General features: G+C 43.5%; 1 protein-coding gene and 1 pseudogene across 3 annotated transcripts in view; one reads left to right on the forward strand and one right to left on the reverse strand.

Moving 5' to 3' along the window:
* The first annotated feature begins 7,809 nt into the window (after nucleotides 1–7,809).
* Nucleotides 7,810–18,355, forward strand: part of RUVBL1 (RuvB-like AAA ATPase 1) — a 42,935-nt gene continuing 32,389 nt past the window's right edge. For both annotated transcript variants that reach the window (XM_011950727.1, XM_011950726.1), the window contains exons 1-2: nucleotides 7,810–8,106; nucleotides 12,198–12,284. In XM_011950727.1, the coding sequence (XP_011806117.1) occupies nucleotides 7,966–8,106; nucleotides 12,198–12,284 (228 nt within the window). In that variant the 5' untranslated portion in view covers nucleotides 7,810–7,965. The remainder of the gene's footprint in view (nucleotides 8,107–12,197; nucleotides 12,285–18,355) is intronic.
* LOC105517950 lies at nucleotides 16,830–17,383 on the reverse strand (annotated as a pseudogene). Its single transcript, XR_001002752.1, has one exon. The product of XR_001002752.1 is annotated as a fatty acid-binding protein, epidermal pseudogene (transcript).

The following is an 18,355-nucleotide window of genomic DNA, read 5'->3' on the forward strand; positions in this document are numbered from 1 at the left end:
GTGGTGATGCAAGCACTCTCTTGACTGCCCTGGCTTGTCTTGCTAGGTCACATGCACCCCACATTTACTGGCTCCAAGCCTAGCAGAGCACCAAGATTTGCCCAGGAATTGCAGTCCTTGTGGCCTAGACTGCCTTCCAAGTTTCTGTAGAACCCCAGAGCACTTTAGCCTGCAGTGATGAGGCTGGCTGGAACTCAGGTTCTGACCACCGGGATGGATGATTCCCCTCTGGCTAGGGCTGGTCTAAATGCTGTCTGCGTGGTGCTGGTTGAATTCTGCCTTGTGTTGCTTTCTGCTGTGACAGGGCAGCACTGAGTTCCAGTACAAAGTCCCACAATCTCTCTGCCAAGTACATAGATTCTCTGTCTGTGCCATGGGGCCGCAGGCAAGGGATGAGAGATGGGTAGTGCAGGTGAGTCAAGACTGTCTTTCCTACCCTCTTTAGTGCCTCTTTCTTTGATGTGATGTTAAAACCAGGGACTGTGACTGCTCACCTGATTTTTGGTTCTTATGAAGGTGCTCTCTTGTGCAGATAGTTTTTCAATTTGGTTTTCTGCTGGCGGCAGGCAGGGGCAATTGCTTGAGGCTTTATTTGGCCATCTTGCTCTGCTTCCCTCTCATAGGCAACTCCTAGTTGCTTTTTGAATCATGAAAGTATATTGGATTTTGTCACATGTTTTTTTCTGAATCAATGGGGTTGATCATGTGGGGTTTTTTCCCCACATGATCTATTAATATGTCATATTAATCGCTCTATTAATATGGCATATTACATTGATTTTTGTACATTAAACTACCTTTGTATTTGTAGAATAAATCCCACTGGTCATGGTGATAATCCTTTAATGTGCTGCTAAATTGGGTTTGCCAGAATTTTGTTGAGAATTGTTGCATCTACATTCATACAGGATCTTGATCTGTTTTGTTGTTGTTGTTGTTGTTGATTTGTTTGTTTTACAGTGTTTTTTTTGGTTGTTTGTTTTGTTTTGTTTTTTGAGATGGAGACTCCCTCTGTCACCCAGGCTGGAGTGCAGTGGCGCAATCTCGGCTCACTGCAACCTCTGCCTCCCAGGTTCAAGTGATGCTCTGCCTCAGCCTCCTGAGTAAGTGGGATTACAGGTGCCCGCCAGTACACCTGGATAGTTTTTGTATTTTTAGTAGAGATGGGGTCTCTAACTCCTGACCTCAGGTGATCCGCCCTCCTCGGCCTCCCAAAGTGCTGGGATTACAGGTGTGAACAACCACACCCACCCTGTTTTATAACGTTTTTATCTGGCTTTGTTATCAGGGCAGTGCTGGCTTTATAGAATGCATTAGAAAGTGTTCTCTTTAGTTTTTTGGAAGAGTTTGAGAAGGACTGGTGTCTTACTTTTTCACCCAAGCTAAAGTGCAGTGGTATGATCACAGCTCACTACAGCCTCGAACTCCTGGGCCTGAGTGATCCTACTGCCTCAGCCTCCCAAGTAGCTAAGACTACAGGTGCGCACGACCATGCCTGTAGAGATGGGGTCTTGCTGTTTCCCAACCTGGTCTTGAACTGCTGGCCTCAAACAATCCTCCCACATTACCCTCCCAAAGTGCTGGGGTTATAGCCATGAGCCATTGCTCTTGGCCTGGTGCTAGTTCTTTAAATGTTTGGTAGAAATCAGTAGTTAAGCCATCCGGCTCTAGGCTTTTCTTTATAGGGAGACTTTTGGTTACTGACTCAATCTCCTCACTTGATTACAGTAAGATTTTCTACCTTTTCTTGAGTCAGTTTTGGTAGTCTGTTCATAGTTTGTTTCAACAAATTTGCCTATTTCATCCAGATTGTCCAATTTGTTTATAATTATTTATAGTATTCTCTTATATTTCTTTTTATTTCTGTATAGTAAATAGTAATGTTCCTGCTGTAATTTCTGATTTTATAATTAGTCTTCTCTCTTGTTTTCTTAGTAAATCTAGCTAAAGATTTGTCAGTTTTGTTATTCTTTTCAAAGAACCAACTTTTAGTTTTTTTTTTTTATTTTCTCTGTTTTTCTGTTTCTCTATTTTGTCTCCATTCTAATCTTTTAAAAAAATTGTGGTAAAAGATACGTAGCATAAACGATACCATTTTAACCATTTTACGTGTACAGTTAGGCGGCATTAAGTACATTCACATTGTTGTGCAACCATCACTATCATCCATCTCTGGAACTTTTTCATCTTCCCAGATGGAAACCCTGCACCCATTGAATTAGCTCTCTATTTTTCCTTTCCCCAGCCCCTGGCAACCACCATTGTACTTTTTGTCTTTATGAATTTAACTACTTTAGGCACCTCATATAAGTAGAGTCATACTGTACTTGTCTTTTTGTGACTGGCTTATTTTACCTAACATGATGGCTCAATATTCATCTATATTGTAACATGTGTCAGAATTTTCTTCGTTTTTAAGGCTTAATAATATTCCATCATATGTATATACCATCTTTTAAAAATCCATTATCTGTCAATGGGTGCTTAAATTGCTTCTGCCTCTTTCCTCCTGGGAATACTACTACTCTCTAATCTTTATTGTTTCTTTTCTTTTGCTGGTTTTGGATTTAGCTTGTTCTTTTTTGTTGTTGTTATTGTTTTGTTTTTCCTGGTCCCTGTAGGTGCACAGTTAGGTTATGAATTTGAGATCTTTCTTCTTATTATAGATGTTCATAGCTATAAACTTCTCTCTTAACACTACTTTTGCTGAATCCCATAAGTTTCAGTACATTGTGCTTTTGTTGTCATTCATCTCAAAGTATTTTCTGATTTCCCTTATGATTTCTTCTTTGACCTATTAATTGTTTAAGAACGTATTGTTTAATTTCCACATATTTGTGAATTTTCCTTCTGTTACTGATTTCAAGTTTTATTCCATTGTGACTGGAAAAGTATTATGTATGATTTCAATTTTTAACATTTATTAAAACTCGTTTTGTGGCACCCTGGACTTTTGAGATAGCAGATTCAAGGGAGCAGCAAGAGTAAAAGCTATGTTGCACCGGACTGAAGACTGGGAAGGGAAAGGGGGGCACTTGGCAAGATGAGAACTGCGCTAGGACAGTAATGCAAGTGATGACATTGGGAGGGGGAGGGAGGAGAAAGACTGCACATATCCTGTGGGAATGATCAGGGAGAATAGATGGAAATACAGGAAAAGGAAGGTAATGGGTGGAGCAAGGCCTTTGAGAGATGGAATGGGGCCCAGGTTGTTGTCTGAGACCCACATAGTAGAGATGCCTTGGCTAGAAGGAAGGTCATACCTGCCTTTGAGTCAGCCTACAAGGAGAATCCAGCAGTGCCTGGCACACAGTAGAAGCTTAGGGTAGAGCCTGAGAGTTGTTTCCCAATCTATCTTCTCCTCTCTTTACGTAGGAATTGAATTTTTAACTGGACACACATCCATCCAGTGTAAGACATCCAGTGTAAGACTACATTTCTCAACCTCCTTTGCAGCTAGTTCTAGCCATTTGATTAAGTGCTGGCCCCTGGGATATGAGTAGAAATATGGTGCAACTTCAATGTCAAGGTTAAAGGGAAGGAGCATGTCCTCTTCTTCTCCTTTTTTCCTTCTATTTGGTGCAAATTCAGCCCTTTTGGGAGGAGTTTGAGCAGCTGTCTTGGACCACATGATAGACGGTGTGTGTGGGGAGTGGCAGAGCCACATCATAGAAGGACCATAGGCCCTTACTGATTGTAAAGCCAGCCCACCTGCTGGCATGCCTGCTTGGACTTTATGTGAGATAAAGTGACTTTTCTCTTGTTTGATCCACTGTTATTTTAGATCTCTCTGTTACTGCAGCCGAACTAATCTTTTAACCAATATAACATTTACTGCTGAGTGCAATGGCTCATGCCTGTAATCTCAGCATTTTGGGAGGTCAAGGCAGGAGGATTGCTTGAGTCCAGGAATTCAAGACCAGCCTAGCCAACACAGCAAGACCCTAGAAAAAATTAGCTGGGTGTGGTGGTGCATGCCCAGCTACTTGGGAGGCTGAGATGGGAGGATCACTTGAAGCTCCTCAAAAAAGCTAATACATTTATTTATTTATTTATTTATTTATTATTTTTAAAACAGGGTCTCACTCTGTTGCCTAGGCTGGAGTGTAGTGGTGCGATCTCGGTTCACTGCAACCTCTGCCTTCTGGGTTCAAGCAATTCTTCTGCCTCAGCCTCTCAAGTAGCTGGGACTACAGGTGTGTGCTGCTATGCCTGGCTAATTTTTGTATTTTTAGTAGAGATAGGGTTTCACCATGTTGGCCAGGCTGGTCTCGAACTCCTGACCTCAAGTGATCTGCCCGCCTCGGCCTCCCAAAGTGTTGGGATTATAGGTGTGAGCCACTGCACCCTGTCGAATAACACCATTTAATCATTACTTGGGTTGCTCCAGTTGAGGCTGGAGACCATGACTGTGCAGTGTTTACAGGGCACCACTGGGTAACTGCATCCTGCCACACACAGCAGCCCTCAGGAGGCAGCGGAGAAGGCAGAGGGAGGCTTGACCTGGGCTTGTGGGTTCCAAGGTCAGGTGTGATAGAAGTCAAGGTAAGGAAGGAGCAGAAGGGTCAGGAAACAAGTGATTGAGATAATCAAGCTTGGGCTGGAGAAAGAGAGGTCAAAGGCCTGGAGGTGAAAGAGCAAAGGTCATGGGAGTAAGGGAATGAGAGGGTCATGGGAGTGAGGGAATGAGAGCTGGCAGGTCTAGGGTTGTCATAGCACAATTCTGGAATGTAGTAGTCCACACAATTACTTACATATGTGTCCCTGCATTGATATGGATTTTCAGTACCCACAGATAGAAATCTAACTCAAACATCTTAAGCCCCAAAGTAAATGCCATGTTACACTGCAGGTAAGGCGAGGATGATGCAGGGATATAAAGGATTTCATCAGGAATCTCTTTCTGTCAGCTTTCCTTTCCTCTATCTTGGCTTCATTCTCAGGTAGAGTCTCCCCATGAAGTAGCAAAGAAGACCAGCCTGCAGATCCATGACCTATGTTTTCTCTCCTGATATGTCCAGTAAATTGCCAGGACTGTCATTGAACTAGCTGCTCACATTTCTGAGCCAATCACAGTGTCTAAGAGGATGGGATACTGATAGGTCAGGCCAGGGCCACGTGTTTACCAGTGAAACAAACACGGGGTGTGGGGTCGGTTTGCCCAAACTACCTGGACTCAAAGTGGGAGAACGGTCATTTCCTGAAAGAAAATGGGAGTGATGGTGCGCAGAAGTGGGATGGACGCTGGTCATGAATAACCCTGTCCACTGCAGCAGGCCTCACTTGCTGTTTATTGGACTTCTCTAGCTTGGATACTAGCCTGCCGCATTACTTTCTGTTGAAATGAAAGAAATCGTCTGACTTTGCAGCCAGGTCCAGCATCTTTGCACACTGGATCTATGTCAGGCATTTGCTCAATTTGTGACCTTGGACAAATCCTGTCGCCTCCTGGGGCCTCAGTTTCATCACCTATAAAATGAGAATGCTAGGCCAGATCAGTAACTTTTTAAACATTTTTTTGAGATGAGTCTCGCTCTGTTGCCCAGGTTGGAGTGCAATGGCAAAATCTCGGCTCACTGCAACCTCTACCTCCTGGGTTCAAGTGATTCTCATGCCTCAGCCTTCTGAGTAACTGGGGTTACAGGTTTCTGCTACCACGCCCAGGTAATTTTTGTATTTTTAGTAGAGATGGGGTTTTGCCATATTGGCTGGGCTGGTTTCGAACTCCTGACCTCAGGTGATCCACTTGCCTCAGCCTCCCAAAGTGCTAGGATTACAGGCGTGGACCACTGTACCTGGCCATCAGTGATTTTTGAACTGTTCTTTAGCACACAAAAAAAGAACAACTCTGGTGGAAGTGGGGGCGTGGAGCTGGTATCCTACACTCTTAGCATTCCCTTTCCCCACCTGTACTGGCCACAGAAAGATTCCACAACTGCTGGGAATGTGGTTTGAAAACCACTAGACCAAGTAATCCAGGGGATATTCCTCTGTGCTCTAAAATCCTCATTCTCCCTTCCTCTTTTTGGGCTAGAAGGAAATCTTTCTCTTTGTGCCAAAAGATACAAAGATTAGGGCCAAAATAATAAGTGTAAAAAATGTTTTTTTCCCTAATTGGACAATACACAAAGAAGTCAGTCCCATAGAATGCTTCACTTTGTCTACTAGTTGGTGGAAAATTTTCCTTCTCCATACAGAGAAAGGAATTGCTTCTTATCTAAGAGTAATGACCAGGAACAAGTCAATGAGGGGCTAAGCAACTTTGTGAGGTGCTGTCTCTAGTGCCGATGAACCACATGCCACTAGTAACAACCTCAGCCTTCCGAGGCTGCCTGAGCCTCTGTTCTTTTGGGCCCTGAAAATGCCAGAAGATTCCATTCACTGATGGAAATCATTACCAAGACCTATAAAAGCCACCGTATAAAATACATGCAGCAAAACTGATGAATTCAAGTGTATGTGTTTGTGTGTGGTCTAGAACATTAACTGAATTCACGAGAAGCCTTAATTGTAAGCTGTGTTGTAGGCTGTGTGCCAGGCACTCAGGTTAAAATGGTAAACAATCAAATGTGGTCTACACCCTCAAAAGGCCTGCAGTTTACTGGGAGAGACAAACATTGACCCAGTAATTACGCAAATCATTAGAAGCCTAGATTCAAAAGAAAATAAAAAAATATAGAAACCTAGATTCAAAAGTTACAATCAAGATGTACAAGGAAGTGTGATTTCAGGTCTATCTCAATTCTAATATAAACTCTCCTGCACTCTGAGCAAGTCCTTCCCTTCCTCTGGATGTTAGTATCCTCTTCCGTAAAAATGGTGTCATACCATTTGCTTCTGAGGAAATCTCTCCCATTTGTCAGAATTTAGCCAAGGCAACATCACCTTCATGGTGCCTTCCCTGGCTCTCCAGGCTGTTACTGGGGCTTCTGCTCTGGTCTTCTTGCCACCTGGGTGTACCTGTCTCACCACATCTCTTGTTGCAAGTTTTCTAAGCAAGGAGTAAGCCCATCAAGACTTTTATCCCTGTATCCCCAGTGCATTGTGGTGTCTGGCTCGTGTTTGTTAAATGGATGGATGGATGGCAAGTACAATTGTGGTGCAGGTTATGCGAATATCATTATGAAACCTGAAGGGACAATTTGCTGGCTGATTGTCTCAGCTGAAATAATGGGACGGTATGAACATTATTATATAGGTTTTGAAGCCTGAAGATTTCTAGTTCTGATTATTTGTGGTGCTTTCTTGGGCGGATGGGCCTCTTTCTGCTTGTCTGTAGCTGCATTCGTAATTACACTACCTTACAGGGCTGTAGAGTTTTGAAAACTGCATAGTGTTATTTACAGTCAACTGAACTGAACTTAGCAGGAACCTTATCTCTCGGTGGAGGATGGAGATTAGAAGCAGAAGACAATTCCATGGAAGGAGTGATGGGTTGCGCTGGGCCTTTCCGGGGAGATGCAAAGGTCTGGGAGTCACAAAACATTGGTTAGTAACCAATCTCAGTTTAAGCTCTGAACCTCAGTTCTTCTATTTCCAAAACGGAAATAATACCTTGAGCTTCGCGTAAGAGTATAACGTTCAAACGTGCTAATGGATAGGACGGAAGGATTAGGAGGGGTACCCGGGGGCCACTACCTCGTGCAACGCCCCAGCCCTAAATCAAATCCGGGGCGTGGTCCCACTATTCTACCGACCCCAGCCTGGGCAGGAAGCGCCGGCTGCGGGGGAAGCCAACCCAGAGACACAGCCGGAAGTGAGTGACTGGCGCTGCAGCAGCTGCCGCGATGGGCGCAGCCGTGAGCCTATGGAGAGCGGAGGCGTTCCCGCTTCCACCAATGGAAGGCCAACCTAGGCGGGCCTTTGCAAATTGCCCTAGTAACGGCCGCATGGTAACTCGGGCGCTGGGCGCACTGTCCTATCTACTGGTTTTCCACGTTGGTTTTAGCTCCCGACGTTCGCAAAATGAAGATTGAGGAGGTGAAGAGCACCACGAAAACGCAGCGCATCGCTTCCCACAGCCACGTGAAAGGGCTGGGGCTGGACGAGAGCGGCTTGGCCAAGCAGGCGGCCTCAGGGCTCGTGGGCCAGGAGAACGCGCGAGAGGTGTGGCCAGCGGACCAGGGTGTTGGGGGCTCCAAGCAGGGCTGCTGCGGCGAGAGAGCTGCTGAAGTCGGTGGCTCGGGGCGGGATGCGCGCGCCAGGGGTCTCCCGCCATAGTTGCCTCAGGGAAGTGAAAATGGGCCAGGGGCTCGGGGAGGGGCGCCGCCCTGGAGCTGGGTGAGGGGCAGCCCCAGGAAAACTAGTGACGACCCACTGGGGGCAGTTGACGGTTTGCTTCAACTCATGGGACAAGTACTGATGGAAACCCACACAAACCGGTCCCCTTAATCCGTGCTGGGCTCTATTCGCTACACTAGGATATAGCGGGAAATAAGATAGGAGGTTACATTTTAGTGTAGTGAGAGACGATAAACGTGTACATCAATAAACAAAAGTAATTATTTTATCTTGGTGGAGTTAGTTACTGCAGAACTTTGTCGGCCACGGTAAGGAAATTGGATTTTGTTGTGAACGCACTGGCAGGCCGTGAGACGGTTTAAAGTAGGGAATTGACTAAACTTTAAAAGCTCATTTTGGTTCCCAGGACCCGGGAGCTGAGGGAGAGAAGTGGGAATTAGGGAGAAGAGCAATCTGGTTTATTCATCCCTCCAAGCATCCCTTTTGACCATTCCAATTAAATCTCCTTTTTCTAAGTGCTAGTGATGCCAGATACATTATTATTTTTTGGCAGGTGAAAATATTGACTTGGGGAGAGGGCACTTCACCTATATGCTTGACACTCGTTTTAGTAATAGTAAAGCGGGGATTTGCACTCACGTGTATTTCTGACTCCCAAATCAGTGCTCTATGATGACATAGCCACCCTCTCTGCCTGCTGTTCTCTAAGGTCACAGCCATGCCCCTTGGCCTTTGCAGAGCCTTAGCTTGTACAAAAATCTTCACTTAATACAAAGTTAAGCTACTGCCTCTTAGCCTGATTTTTCTAAATAGAAAGGACTCAAAAGAAAAGCCTCAGGTTTCCATTCTGAGCATCATCTTTCCAAAAAGGAAGTGTTTGACCCTGGCTTACTAAGCAGCTATTACTGCAAGTAGCTAACATTGGTTGAGTGCTTTCCATGTGCCAAGCACTGTGCTAAGTAGCTATGTGTCCATTGCCTTGTCATATCCAACGAATTAGTTGTCCCTTCCCCACATTAATATGACAGTTTTCAGACATACAAAAAAAGTTGAAAGACTTGTATAAGTACCTGTGTGCCTAAATTCTATGATCAACATTTTACTATGCTGCTTTATCATATATCTTTCCATGTGTCCCTCTCCCAATCCACTTTTACATTTCAAGGTGAATTGCAGGCATCACTACACTTCACCCCTACACCCTTTAACATGTGTGCCATTGACTAGTATGAACTCTGTTCAATTGAGGAAATTCTGGTTCATAGAGGTCAAATAAGTAGGTCCAAGGTTACTCATCTGGTAAGTGGGAGAGTATTTTAACTCAAGTCTGTATTTAATCCCAGAGTCCATGCTCTTAACTGATGCTGTATGCTTAAGACCCACCTCAGCTACCAGGTTCTTGTGTGATTCTGGTCATATCGGTAACCTGAAAAATGAGAGTTAGACTAGGTAATCATTTAAAGACCCTTCCAATTCTTTTTAAATTCAAGCTTATCTCACCTGAGAGAAGTTGGAGTGGAAACTGAGGGAGAATAGATGGAAGAGGTCCTGGTCTGTAAATAAAAGCACATATCCAAGGTTTGTAAAGTCTCTTCTACCTTGAGTTTCCCAAAGAGCTTCAGTGCTGAGGATTATATGACAAGGTTGTATGGAAAGATCATAGTAGGTTTTTTTGTTTTTGTTTTTGTTTTGAGATGAAGTGTTGCTGTTGTTGCCCAGGCTGGAGTGCAATGGTGTGATCTCGGCTCACTGCCACCTCTGCCTCCCGGATTCAAGTGATTCTCCTGCCTCAGCCTCATGAGTAGCCGTGATTACAGGCGCCCACAACCACGCCCAGCTAATTTTTGTATATTTAGTAGAGACAGGGTTTCACCATGTTGACCAGGCTGGTCTTGAACTCCTGACCTCAGGTGATCCACCCGCCTTGGCCTCCGAAAGTGCTGGGATTACAGGCATGAGCCACCGCGCCTGGCTAGGTTTTTTTATCTGTTTACAAATACAGCATCTGGGCCGGGCGCAGTGGCTCACACCTGTAATCCCAGCACTTTGGGAGGCCAAGGCAAGTGGATCACCTCAGGTCAGGAGTTCGAGACCAGCCTGGTCATCATAACGAAATCCTGTGTCTACTAAAAATACAAGAATTAGCTGGGTGTGGTGGCATGTGCATGTAGTCCCAGCTACTCGTGAGGCTGAGGCAGGAGAATCACTTGAACCTGGGAAGCGGAGGTTGCAGTTAGCTGAGCTTGCGCCATTGCACTGCAGCCTGGGTGACAGCGAGACTCCATCTGAAAGAGTAGCATCTGAAGAATATCTTCTAGGTTCTATTAAGGGCAGTGTGCTTTGGTAACTGAAGTGGAAATGGGATGGATATAGCATACTTACACACATTCCTTTTCTTTTTTTTTTTTTTTGAGAGGGAGCTTTACTCTGTTACCCAGGCTGGAGTGCAGTGGCGCCATCTTGGCTCACTGCAAGCTCCACCTCCTGGGTTCACGCCATTCTCCTGCCTCAACCTCCCCAGTAGCAGACGGATCACAAGGTCGGGAGATTGAGACTAACATGGTGAAACCCCATCTCTACTAAAAATACAAGAAATTAGCTGGGCATGGTGGCAGGCACCTGTAGTCCTAACATATTTTTTGAGGGGCTGCCATAAGTGTGAGACCAAGGTACTTCACAGTCCATGAGGAATAGAGGTAGAAGAGATAAGATGTATTCACAAGACTCTGGCAGTGTGGTTACTGCCCAGAGAGAAGTGCACCTTTTAGATAGTCATGTATTCAGTTATTAAATCAGTGTAGCAAACCTTATATTATGCAGTCCTGAGATATAGATGCTCAGCTAGTGTAACTTTCTCAGTGTTCCCCCCTTATAGTCAAATATTCTAAAATATATGATAGTCCGTAGCCCATTTATGGAATATGTGTATGTATATATACACACGTGTACTGCAAATGGTTAATTAAATTCAGAGATTTATAATGTATTTAAAATATACTAACAGATGATAAAGTAATTTAATCTTGAGGATTCAAAACATATTCAATGGATCTAATAGTGCCATAGGCTTAACTTCACAATCAGTATTTACAGTGTTCACTGATGACCAGCTAGTACTCTATGTCATTGATTCCTACCGCTTAGTGGGTTACTTTGGGAATTCGATGAAATCTATGGATCCTTTCCCTGAAAAAAATGTGTGTATGAATATAAACACAGTTTTGTTCCCAACTTCAAGAGGTATTTGGGCCCCTGGCGTCTATCCCTGTACCCTGGGCCGAAAATCAGTGTTCTACTTGTACTCATACTGTGCATTCTTCACACAATAGCCAGCACCGTCTTTTAAAAACAAATCATAACATGACACATAATCTTCAAGACGTTTTCAGTGGCTTCCTATTATTTATGTAGAGTAAAATCCAAACTCTACCACAGACTATATGTTCCTGTTCAGCGTTCTGGCCGCTGCCTACCTCTTCAACCTCATCTTCCTGGTCTTTTTCACTATACTTTGATCACTGCAACCTTTCTATCCCTTGGATATGCCAAGCTTGTTTCTGCTTTGGATTTTCTGAATTTGCTGTTTTCTTTGCCTGTAACACTGACTCCTGCTCCTCCCAGAGGTTCACATATCAAATTAAATGTCATCAGAAAGACATTCCAGGATCACTTTCTAGCCACTCATTCTCTCTCATCATCCCTTTTTCTTCATAGTAGTAATGAAGATCATGTGTGCAATGTTTGTATGTTTGTCTCCCTCCCTAAAACATGAGCTCCACAAGTACAAGGCTTTTCTGCTTTGCCTCCGTTACCCTCGGCACCTAGAACGGTGTCTGCAGTGCACCGGCACTCAGTGTTAGTTGGATGAGTGTGTGAATTGTGTAGGCCAGGGACTGAGTTTTTTCCCCTTGTGAAATATTTTAATACTGATTTATTCTTTCCATTGTGGCGTGTAGGCATGTGGCGTCATAGTGGAATTAATCAAAAGCAAGAAAATGGCTGGAAGAGCTGTCTTGTTGGCAGGACCTCCTGGAACTGGCAAGGTACTCATTTTCTCTCATTTTTTAAATCTACCCAAGAGAATGATCCTAGTGTCTAAGCCAAATTGAATTCATGTCTTAACTAGTCTTTGTTTAGCTAAATGGGTTATATGTATGTTTTTAAAACTAATGTGCAATAATACAATTGTGTATCTAAAATCCCTGCTTCTGAAATTCAAATTATCCTGGCCTACCTCCAGAGAAGAGAGAATGAAGTCCTTGAAGGGGTCTCATTGTCTCTAGAGTTTGTCCTTTATCTCTTTCAAGTCTCCTTTGCTTTGGAAATACATTTCTGTTGGCCTAGGGCTTCATAAAGATTTTCTGAGTGACATCTTATTTGAGAGGACAAAAAAATGAGTCAACAAGCATTCTTCCAAATGCTAGCTTTACCCATTGCTATTGTGGCTGTGTGAGAGATGAAAAAAAGAAAAACAAGAATTAGAGACATGATTTTTATCTTCAAGGGGCTTATAGTCTCTCCAGGGCAGAAAGAAAGGAAATCATGACAGCACAAGAGGACTCAGTATGAGTGCTCAGCTTTGAGGTATTGACTAATATTAAATGCAGCTGGAATTTGAGCAGGAGGCAGCACTGCAGGCTGGTACAGCTGGAAGGGTTGAGACTTGACATTTTCCCTTCAGAGCTGGGAGAGGATTTGGCTTTACAGGGAAGATAAGGGCCTTTCAGGCAGAGGACACCGTGTGACTTCTTGGGATTTGTGAGGGGACTGGCCAGATACTTGAAACTCACCAGAGTTCCCAATCTGAGCTTACTTATTCTTCAAAAGGGCCGCTTGATGTGAGCAAGTGGGAGCTTGGGGTTGTGTGTGAAAAGAAATAGGATTTAAATTCCAGCTCTGATATTGACTCGCTGTGAGACCTGAGGCAGGTCCCTTAACTTTTCTGAGCAAAAGCATATTCTACCTATTTCAAGGATCGGTTATAAGATAATGACTTGCATATAATTTTGGAATGATTATTGATCATGTATCTTATATTGGTGTCTTACAAGAGGAAGAAGTGTTGTATTTGTGAACAGTTTTTTCTCTTCCTATGTAAAAGCAAATTGTGAACAGTTTTTTTAAACTGTAAAGCGCCATACAGACGTGAGCTTCAGTTACTTCTCTCCAGGCAACATTAGCTTGTCCAGTGCATTTACCATTTATTTGCTTGCAATTCCTTATATCTTAGACCTTCTCTTTCCCTCCATTTTTATTCTTCCTAAAGTAAATAATTTAGAAATTCCTTCTAGAAGTTTATTGGTGGAAAGTCTCTCAGGTTTGCATTCATTATGTTGCCCTTGTTTTGAAAAAGAGTTATGTTAGCTGTATAATTCAGTTGACAGATATTTTCTTCTCTGCTATTTCACAGTACTTCTCTCTCAATGTTATTTGCTCCTTTGGCTTCTCTTGTTTTTGAGAAGTCTAATTTTGAGGGTTTTGACTCTTCTTTCTGCATGTTTTTGAGATGTTTTCGGTTTTGGTGTTTCACTATGATATGTCAGAGTGGATTAATTTTTGTTTATCCTGCTTAATGCTAATTGTGCTTCCTGAATCTGAGTATTATGTCTCTGCTCAATTCTGGAAAATTGTCAGCCTTAGGAGAATCGCTTGAACCCAGGAGGCAGAGGTTGCAGGGAGCCAAGATCGCTCCATTGCACTCTAGTCTGGGTGATAGAGCAAGACTCCGTCTTAAAAAAAAAAAAATGTCAGCGTTAATCTCTTCAGCCATTGCCTTTCCCCATTCTCGTTGTTCTCTCCTTCTGGAACTCCAGTGAGATGAGGTTAAGATTGCAGTGGTTTTCAACCTGGGGCAATTTTGCCTTCCCAGGGGCCTTTGACAATGTCTGCAGACATTTTGGGTTCTCACAGCTTGGTTGGGAGTGCTACTGGCATCTAGTGGGTGGAGGCCAGGGCTGCTACTAAACATCTTACAGTGCACGGAGCAGTTTCCATAATAAGGAATTATCTGGCCACAAACGTCGTGGACCCAAGCTGAGAAACCCTGGACTAGAGCTTCTTGTTTTGGCCTCTTTGTCTTTTAGCCTCTCATATTTGTTACCTTTTTGACTCTGCCAAATTATGGGTAATTTCTTTTAGATCTTTGTTTTGGTCTAATTGTCTCTTAAGCTATGATTAAGTGACTGATTAATCCAGTCTATTGAGTATTTTTTTCCTTTTCATTTTGAAAAGTTTGGAACCTACAAAAAAGTTGAAAGAATAGTGTGATGAGCCTCTTTATACCCTATACCTAGATAGCCAGTTATAAATATTTTGTGACATTTACTTTTTCTCTAGTTTATTTCTGAACCACTTGAAAGTAAGTTGTAAGGATGTCTTCCTACATGACCAGGATGCCATCATCAGACCCACCTTGCTAATGCTATTATATTCTCCCAATTTTTGTCAATTAAAAATTAAATTAATTAATTTTTTAAAAATGAGGAGCAGAGCTAGGCAGAGAATAGTGTCTCAGGAACCAAGGAAGGAGAACCTTTAAAGAAAGGAGTAGGTAACCATGTCAACTGCGGTAGAGAAATCACAGAGATGAAGGAGCCTGGCAGCTCATCATACGATTCCATGAGCAGTTAACAAACGTGCTTTCAAAGGCAACGAAGTTAAATTGTTTTAATGAAAAGAAAATATAGATGATAGAAATTAGAAAACATCTTTCCAAGTTGTTTCAGTTTTCGGCTTTTTGAAAAACACCAGAATATCAAAATGCAATCAAAGGTTACACACTGCATGAATTGTTATAATGTCTTTTTTTTCTTTCTTTCTTTCTTTTTTTTTTTTGAGATGAAGTCTCGCTTTCTTGCCCAGGCTGGAGTACAGTGGCGTGATCTTGGCTCACTGCAACCTCTGCCTCCCGAGTTCAAACGATTCTCCTGCCTCAGCCTCCTGGGTAGCTGGGATTACAGGTGCCTGGCTAATTTTTGTATTTTTAGTAGAGATGGGGTTTCATCATTTTGGTCAGGCTGGTCTCGAACTCCTGACCTTAGGTGATCCGCCTGCCTAGGCCTCCCAAAGTGCTGGGATTACAGGCGTGAGCCACTGTGCCTGGCCCCCAGGAGTATTTTGTTATGGCCCACCTTTTCTACTTATGTGTGGCCCTTCAAGAGTCCTCTTTTTATGTTTTTTTTTTAATTGTAAGGTTTTGTTTGTTTGTTTGTTTGTTTTTTGAGACAGTTTCACTCTATCACCCAGGCTGGAGTGCAGTCGTCTGTTGCCCAGGCTGGAGTGCCGTGGTCTGTTGCCCAGGCTGGAGTGCCGTGGTCTGTTACCCAGCCTGGAGTGTGGTGATCTCGGCTCACTGCAGTCTTTACCTCTTGGGTTGGGGTGATCCTCCCACCTCAGCTTCCTAAGTAGCTGGGACTACAGGTGCACACCACCATGCCTTGGCTAATTTTTGTTATTTTTGTAGAGATGGGGTATCACCGTGTTGCCCAGACTGGTGTTGAACTCCTGGGCTCAAGCAATTCGCCTGCCTTGGCCTCCCAAAGTGCTGGGGTTGCAGGTGTGAGCCACCGCACCCGGTCCTAGTTTTATTCAGGGGTTTCTATCTAAGTGCTATATCTTGCTGAACTTTCCCGTATTCACAGTCTCCAAACTTTCAAGGCAAGTGGTTTACTGCTCTGAATGTTATTATTTATTCAATTCTATGAACAGGTCTATGCAGCACTCTGTAGTAGGTGTAGGAATAGTAGCCATGTCATATACTTTCTCTCTGGAAGCCTTTAAATGGAGGAAACGAGACACACGTGTTTTGTAAGAGGAGAGGTTTTCAGTGGACCCAGTGTGCCATGTTGCTAGAAGCATGTGTCTTTCATTTGTTTTGGTGCTATTGTATTGCTTTCCTCTCAGGAAATATGAGAAGTGCTCGGTGTGGTATTACCTTATAAGTTTGTCCACTCCCTTCCAATGTGTATGAAGGAATTTGGTGACTTCTGCTTAATGGTTTGCTGCAGGGTCCCAAAGTTTAGCCAGCTTAACTGGGTGACAGGCAGGAATACTGCTTGTTTTAGAGATGCAAATACATGGTTCATATGCATTTCCACTCTTGAGGACCTCACACTGTTAATAATGGGTTTGCATTTTAGAAAAAGGAGACATTCAGATGAGATTGAAAAATAGAGATTTCTTCAACCTTCTTTTGGAAACAACCTCTTTTTTTTTGTGCCACTTGTCACTCACGTGGGGTGAGTACAAAAAAATAATGGCTTTGGGGACTGGGGTTTGCATCCTAGTGCTGCTGCTTGCGGTTTGACCTCGGGTGTGTTGGTAACTTTTGAGTTTTGTTTTTTAATCTATGAAGTACAGACTAGATGATCAAGGTTATAGGCTAGTTGGGGAGATTCGATGAGGTCTGCGCAGCACTCTGTAGTAGGTGTAGGAATAGTAGCCATGTCATATACTTTCCCTCTGGAAGCCTTTAAATGAAGGAAATGAGACACATGTGAAGCTTTTTTTTTTTTTTTTTTAGCACAAACACATTTCTTTATTAATCAAGGGATGATCCTAATTAATCCAACACACTTTGAAACACACTTTGAAATAGCTACATGTAAAATGTTTGTGATAAAGATACTTGAACACAGTAATGAAAAAAAAAAAAAGAAACAGTATGGAGATTTGCTCATTGAACTGAGCTTGGTCATTCTCTTAGTTAATTCCTGTCCAAAGTGATGATGGAATTTTTATTCTACTTTTTCATAGGTCCGAGTACAGGTGACATTGTTCATGACACAGTCCACCACTAATTTCCCATCTTTCAATTTTCTTGTTATTGTGCTTTCCTTCCCATCCCACTCCTGATGCTGAACCAATGCACCATCTGTAAAGTTGCAGACAGTCTGAGTTTTTCTGCCATCAGCTATAGTTTCTTCAAATTTCTCTCCCAGGGTACAAGAAAACTGTGTTGTTTTCAAAGTGCTCTCAGTTTTTATGGTGAGGTTTTTGCCATCACAAGTGGTGATATAGTCTGGCTTGGCCATTGCGCCCATTTTTGCAAAGCTATTCCCACTCCTAGCTCCTTCATGTATTCATCAAAGCCTTTGCTATCCACTAGGCGCCATCTTCCTTCCAGCTGCTGAACTGTGGCCATGGTGGGCGCGGGCGGGCTGACATGCAGAGTGGGGTCGGTGTCGGCGTGGCAGCGTGCTGTGAAGCTTTTTTTTTAAACCAAGTATTTATCATATTTTAATGGAAGTATGTTCATCTCTTCTGTATTAGGTAAAGGGAGGGAGAGTGCCATTTAATTGGATGTGGTCACTGTCTTTGAAGTTGAAAACTGAGGGTAGGGAATTGGGGCTGGCAGAGATACAAGGAAGAGAAAGAGGAGTGACTGGGGAGGGGGTGGAGTTTAGTTAGATGGTGGTCCTGTCCAGCCTGTGGCCCCACAGGGAGTCTGCTGTTAGAGTGCTGCTCCTCTCATTGTGCCCTTTCATGTTCCAGAGATTTTTTTCCTTTGCTCTTAGAAGAATACCAGTTTTTAAGGTGTCAGCCTTGGGCTCACAAGTGCGGATGCCTAATGAGGCAGGCAGCGGGGATGAGGGAAGTGGCTGGGTGCACTGTGGCATGGCTGCCATGAGCCCCTGGTGCTTGGCCTTGCTGAAGGTCACCGTGAGACTGCAGGCCAAACAGAACCAGGCTGTGAGCAACGAGTTTGCCACTTGTGATCTAGCATGGCACTTTAGTACTTTCATTTGACAGATGAGGAAATCGGGCACCTGAGATTTGCCGACTGCCCAAGGTCACACTGAAAATTAGTGGCAGAACCAGCACTAAATCTTTCTGTTCCTGGCTAGTGCATTTTATACTATGCTATATACTGATTCTCCCTCAGAGCTTACTACCTCAAAACTATCACCAACAGGGCATAGAAAAGAAAATCTGAGAGGAACCTTGACTGTTAATTTTAAGACACCGTCTCAGAGTTTCACTTTGTTCTTCAGTAACAAGCTTGTTTTCTTTCTTAGCCCATATACTCAGGGAACTGGCCTTACTTGTGCTCCTGTTTCAGAGATGAGGAAAGATGAAAATAGCATTCAAAGGCCATGGCCTTGCCCAGTTCTGT

This window comes from Colobus angolensis, unplaced genomic scaffold, assembly GCF_000951035.1.
Source record: "Colobus angolensis palliatus isolate OR3802 unplaced genomic scaffold, Cang.pa_1.0 Scaffold31, whole genome shotgun sequence".
Lineage (NCBI taxonomy): Eukaryota > Metazoa > Chordata > Mammalia > Primates > Cercopithecidae > Colobus > Colobus angolensis.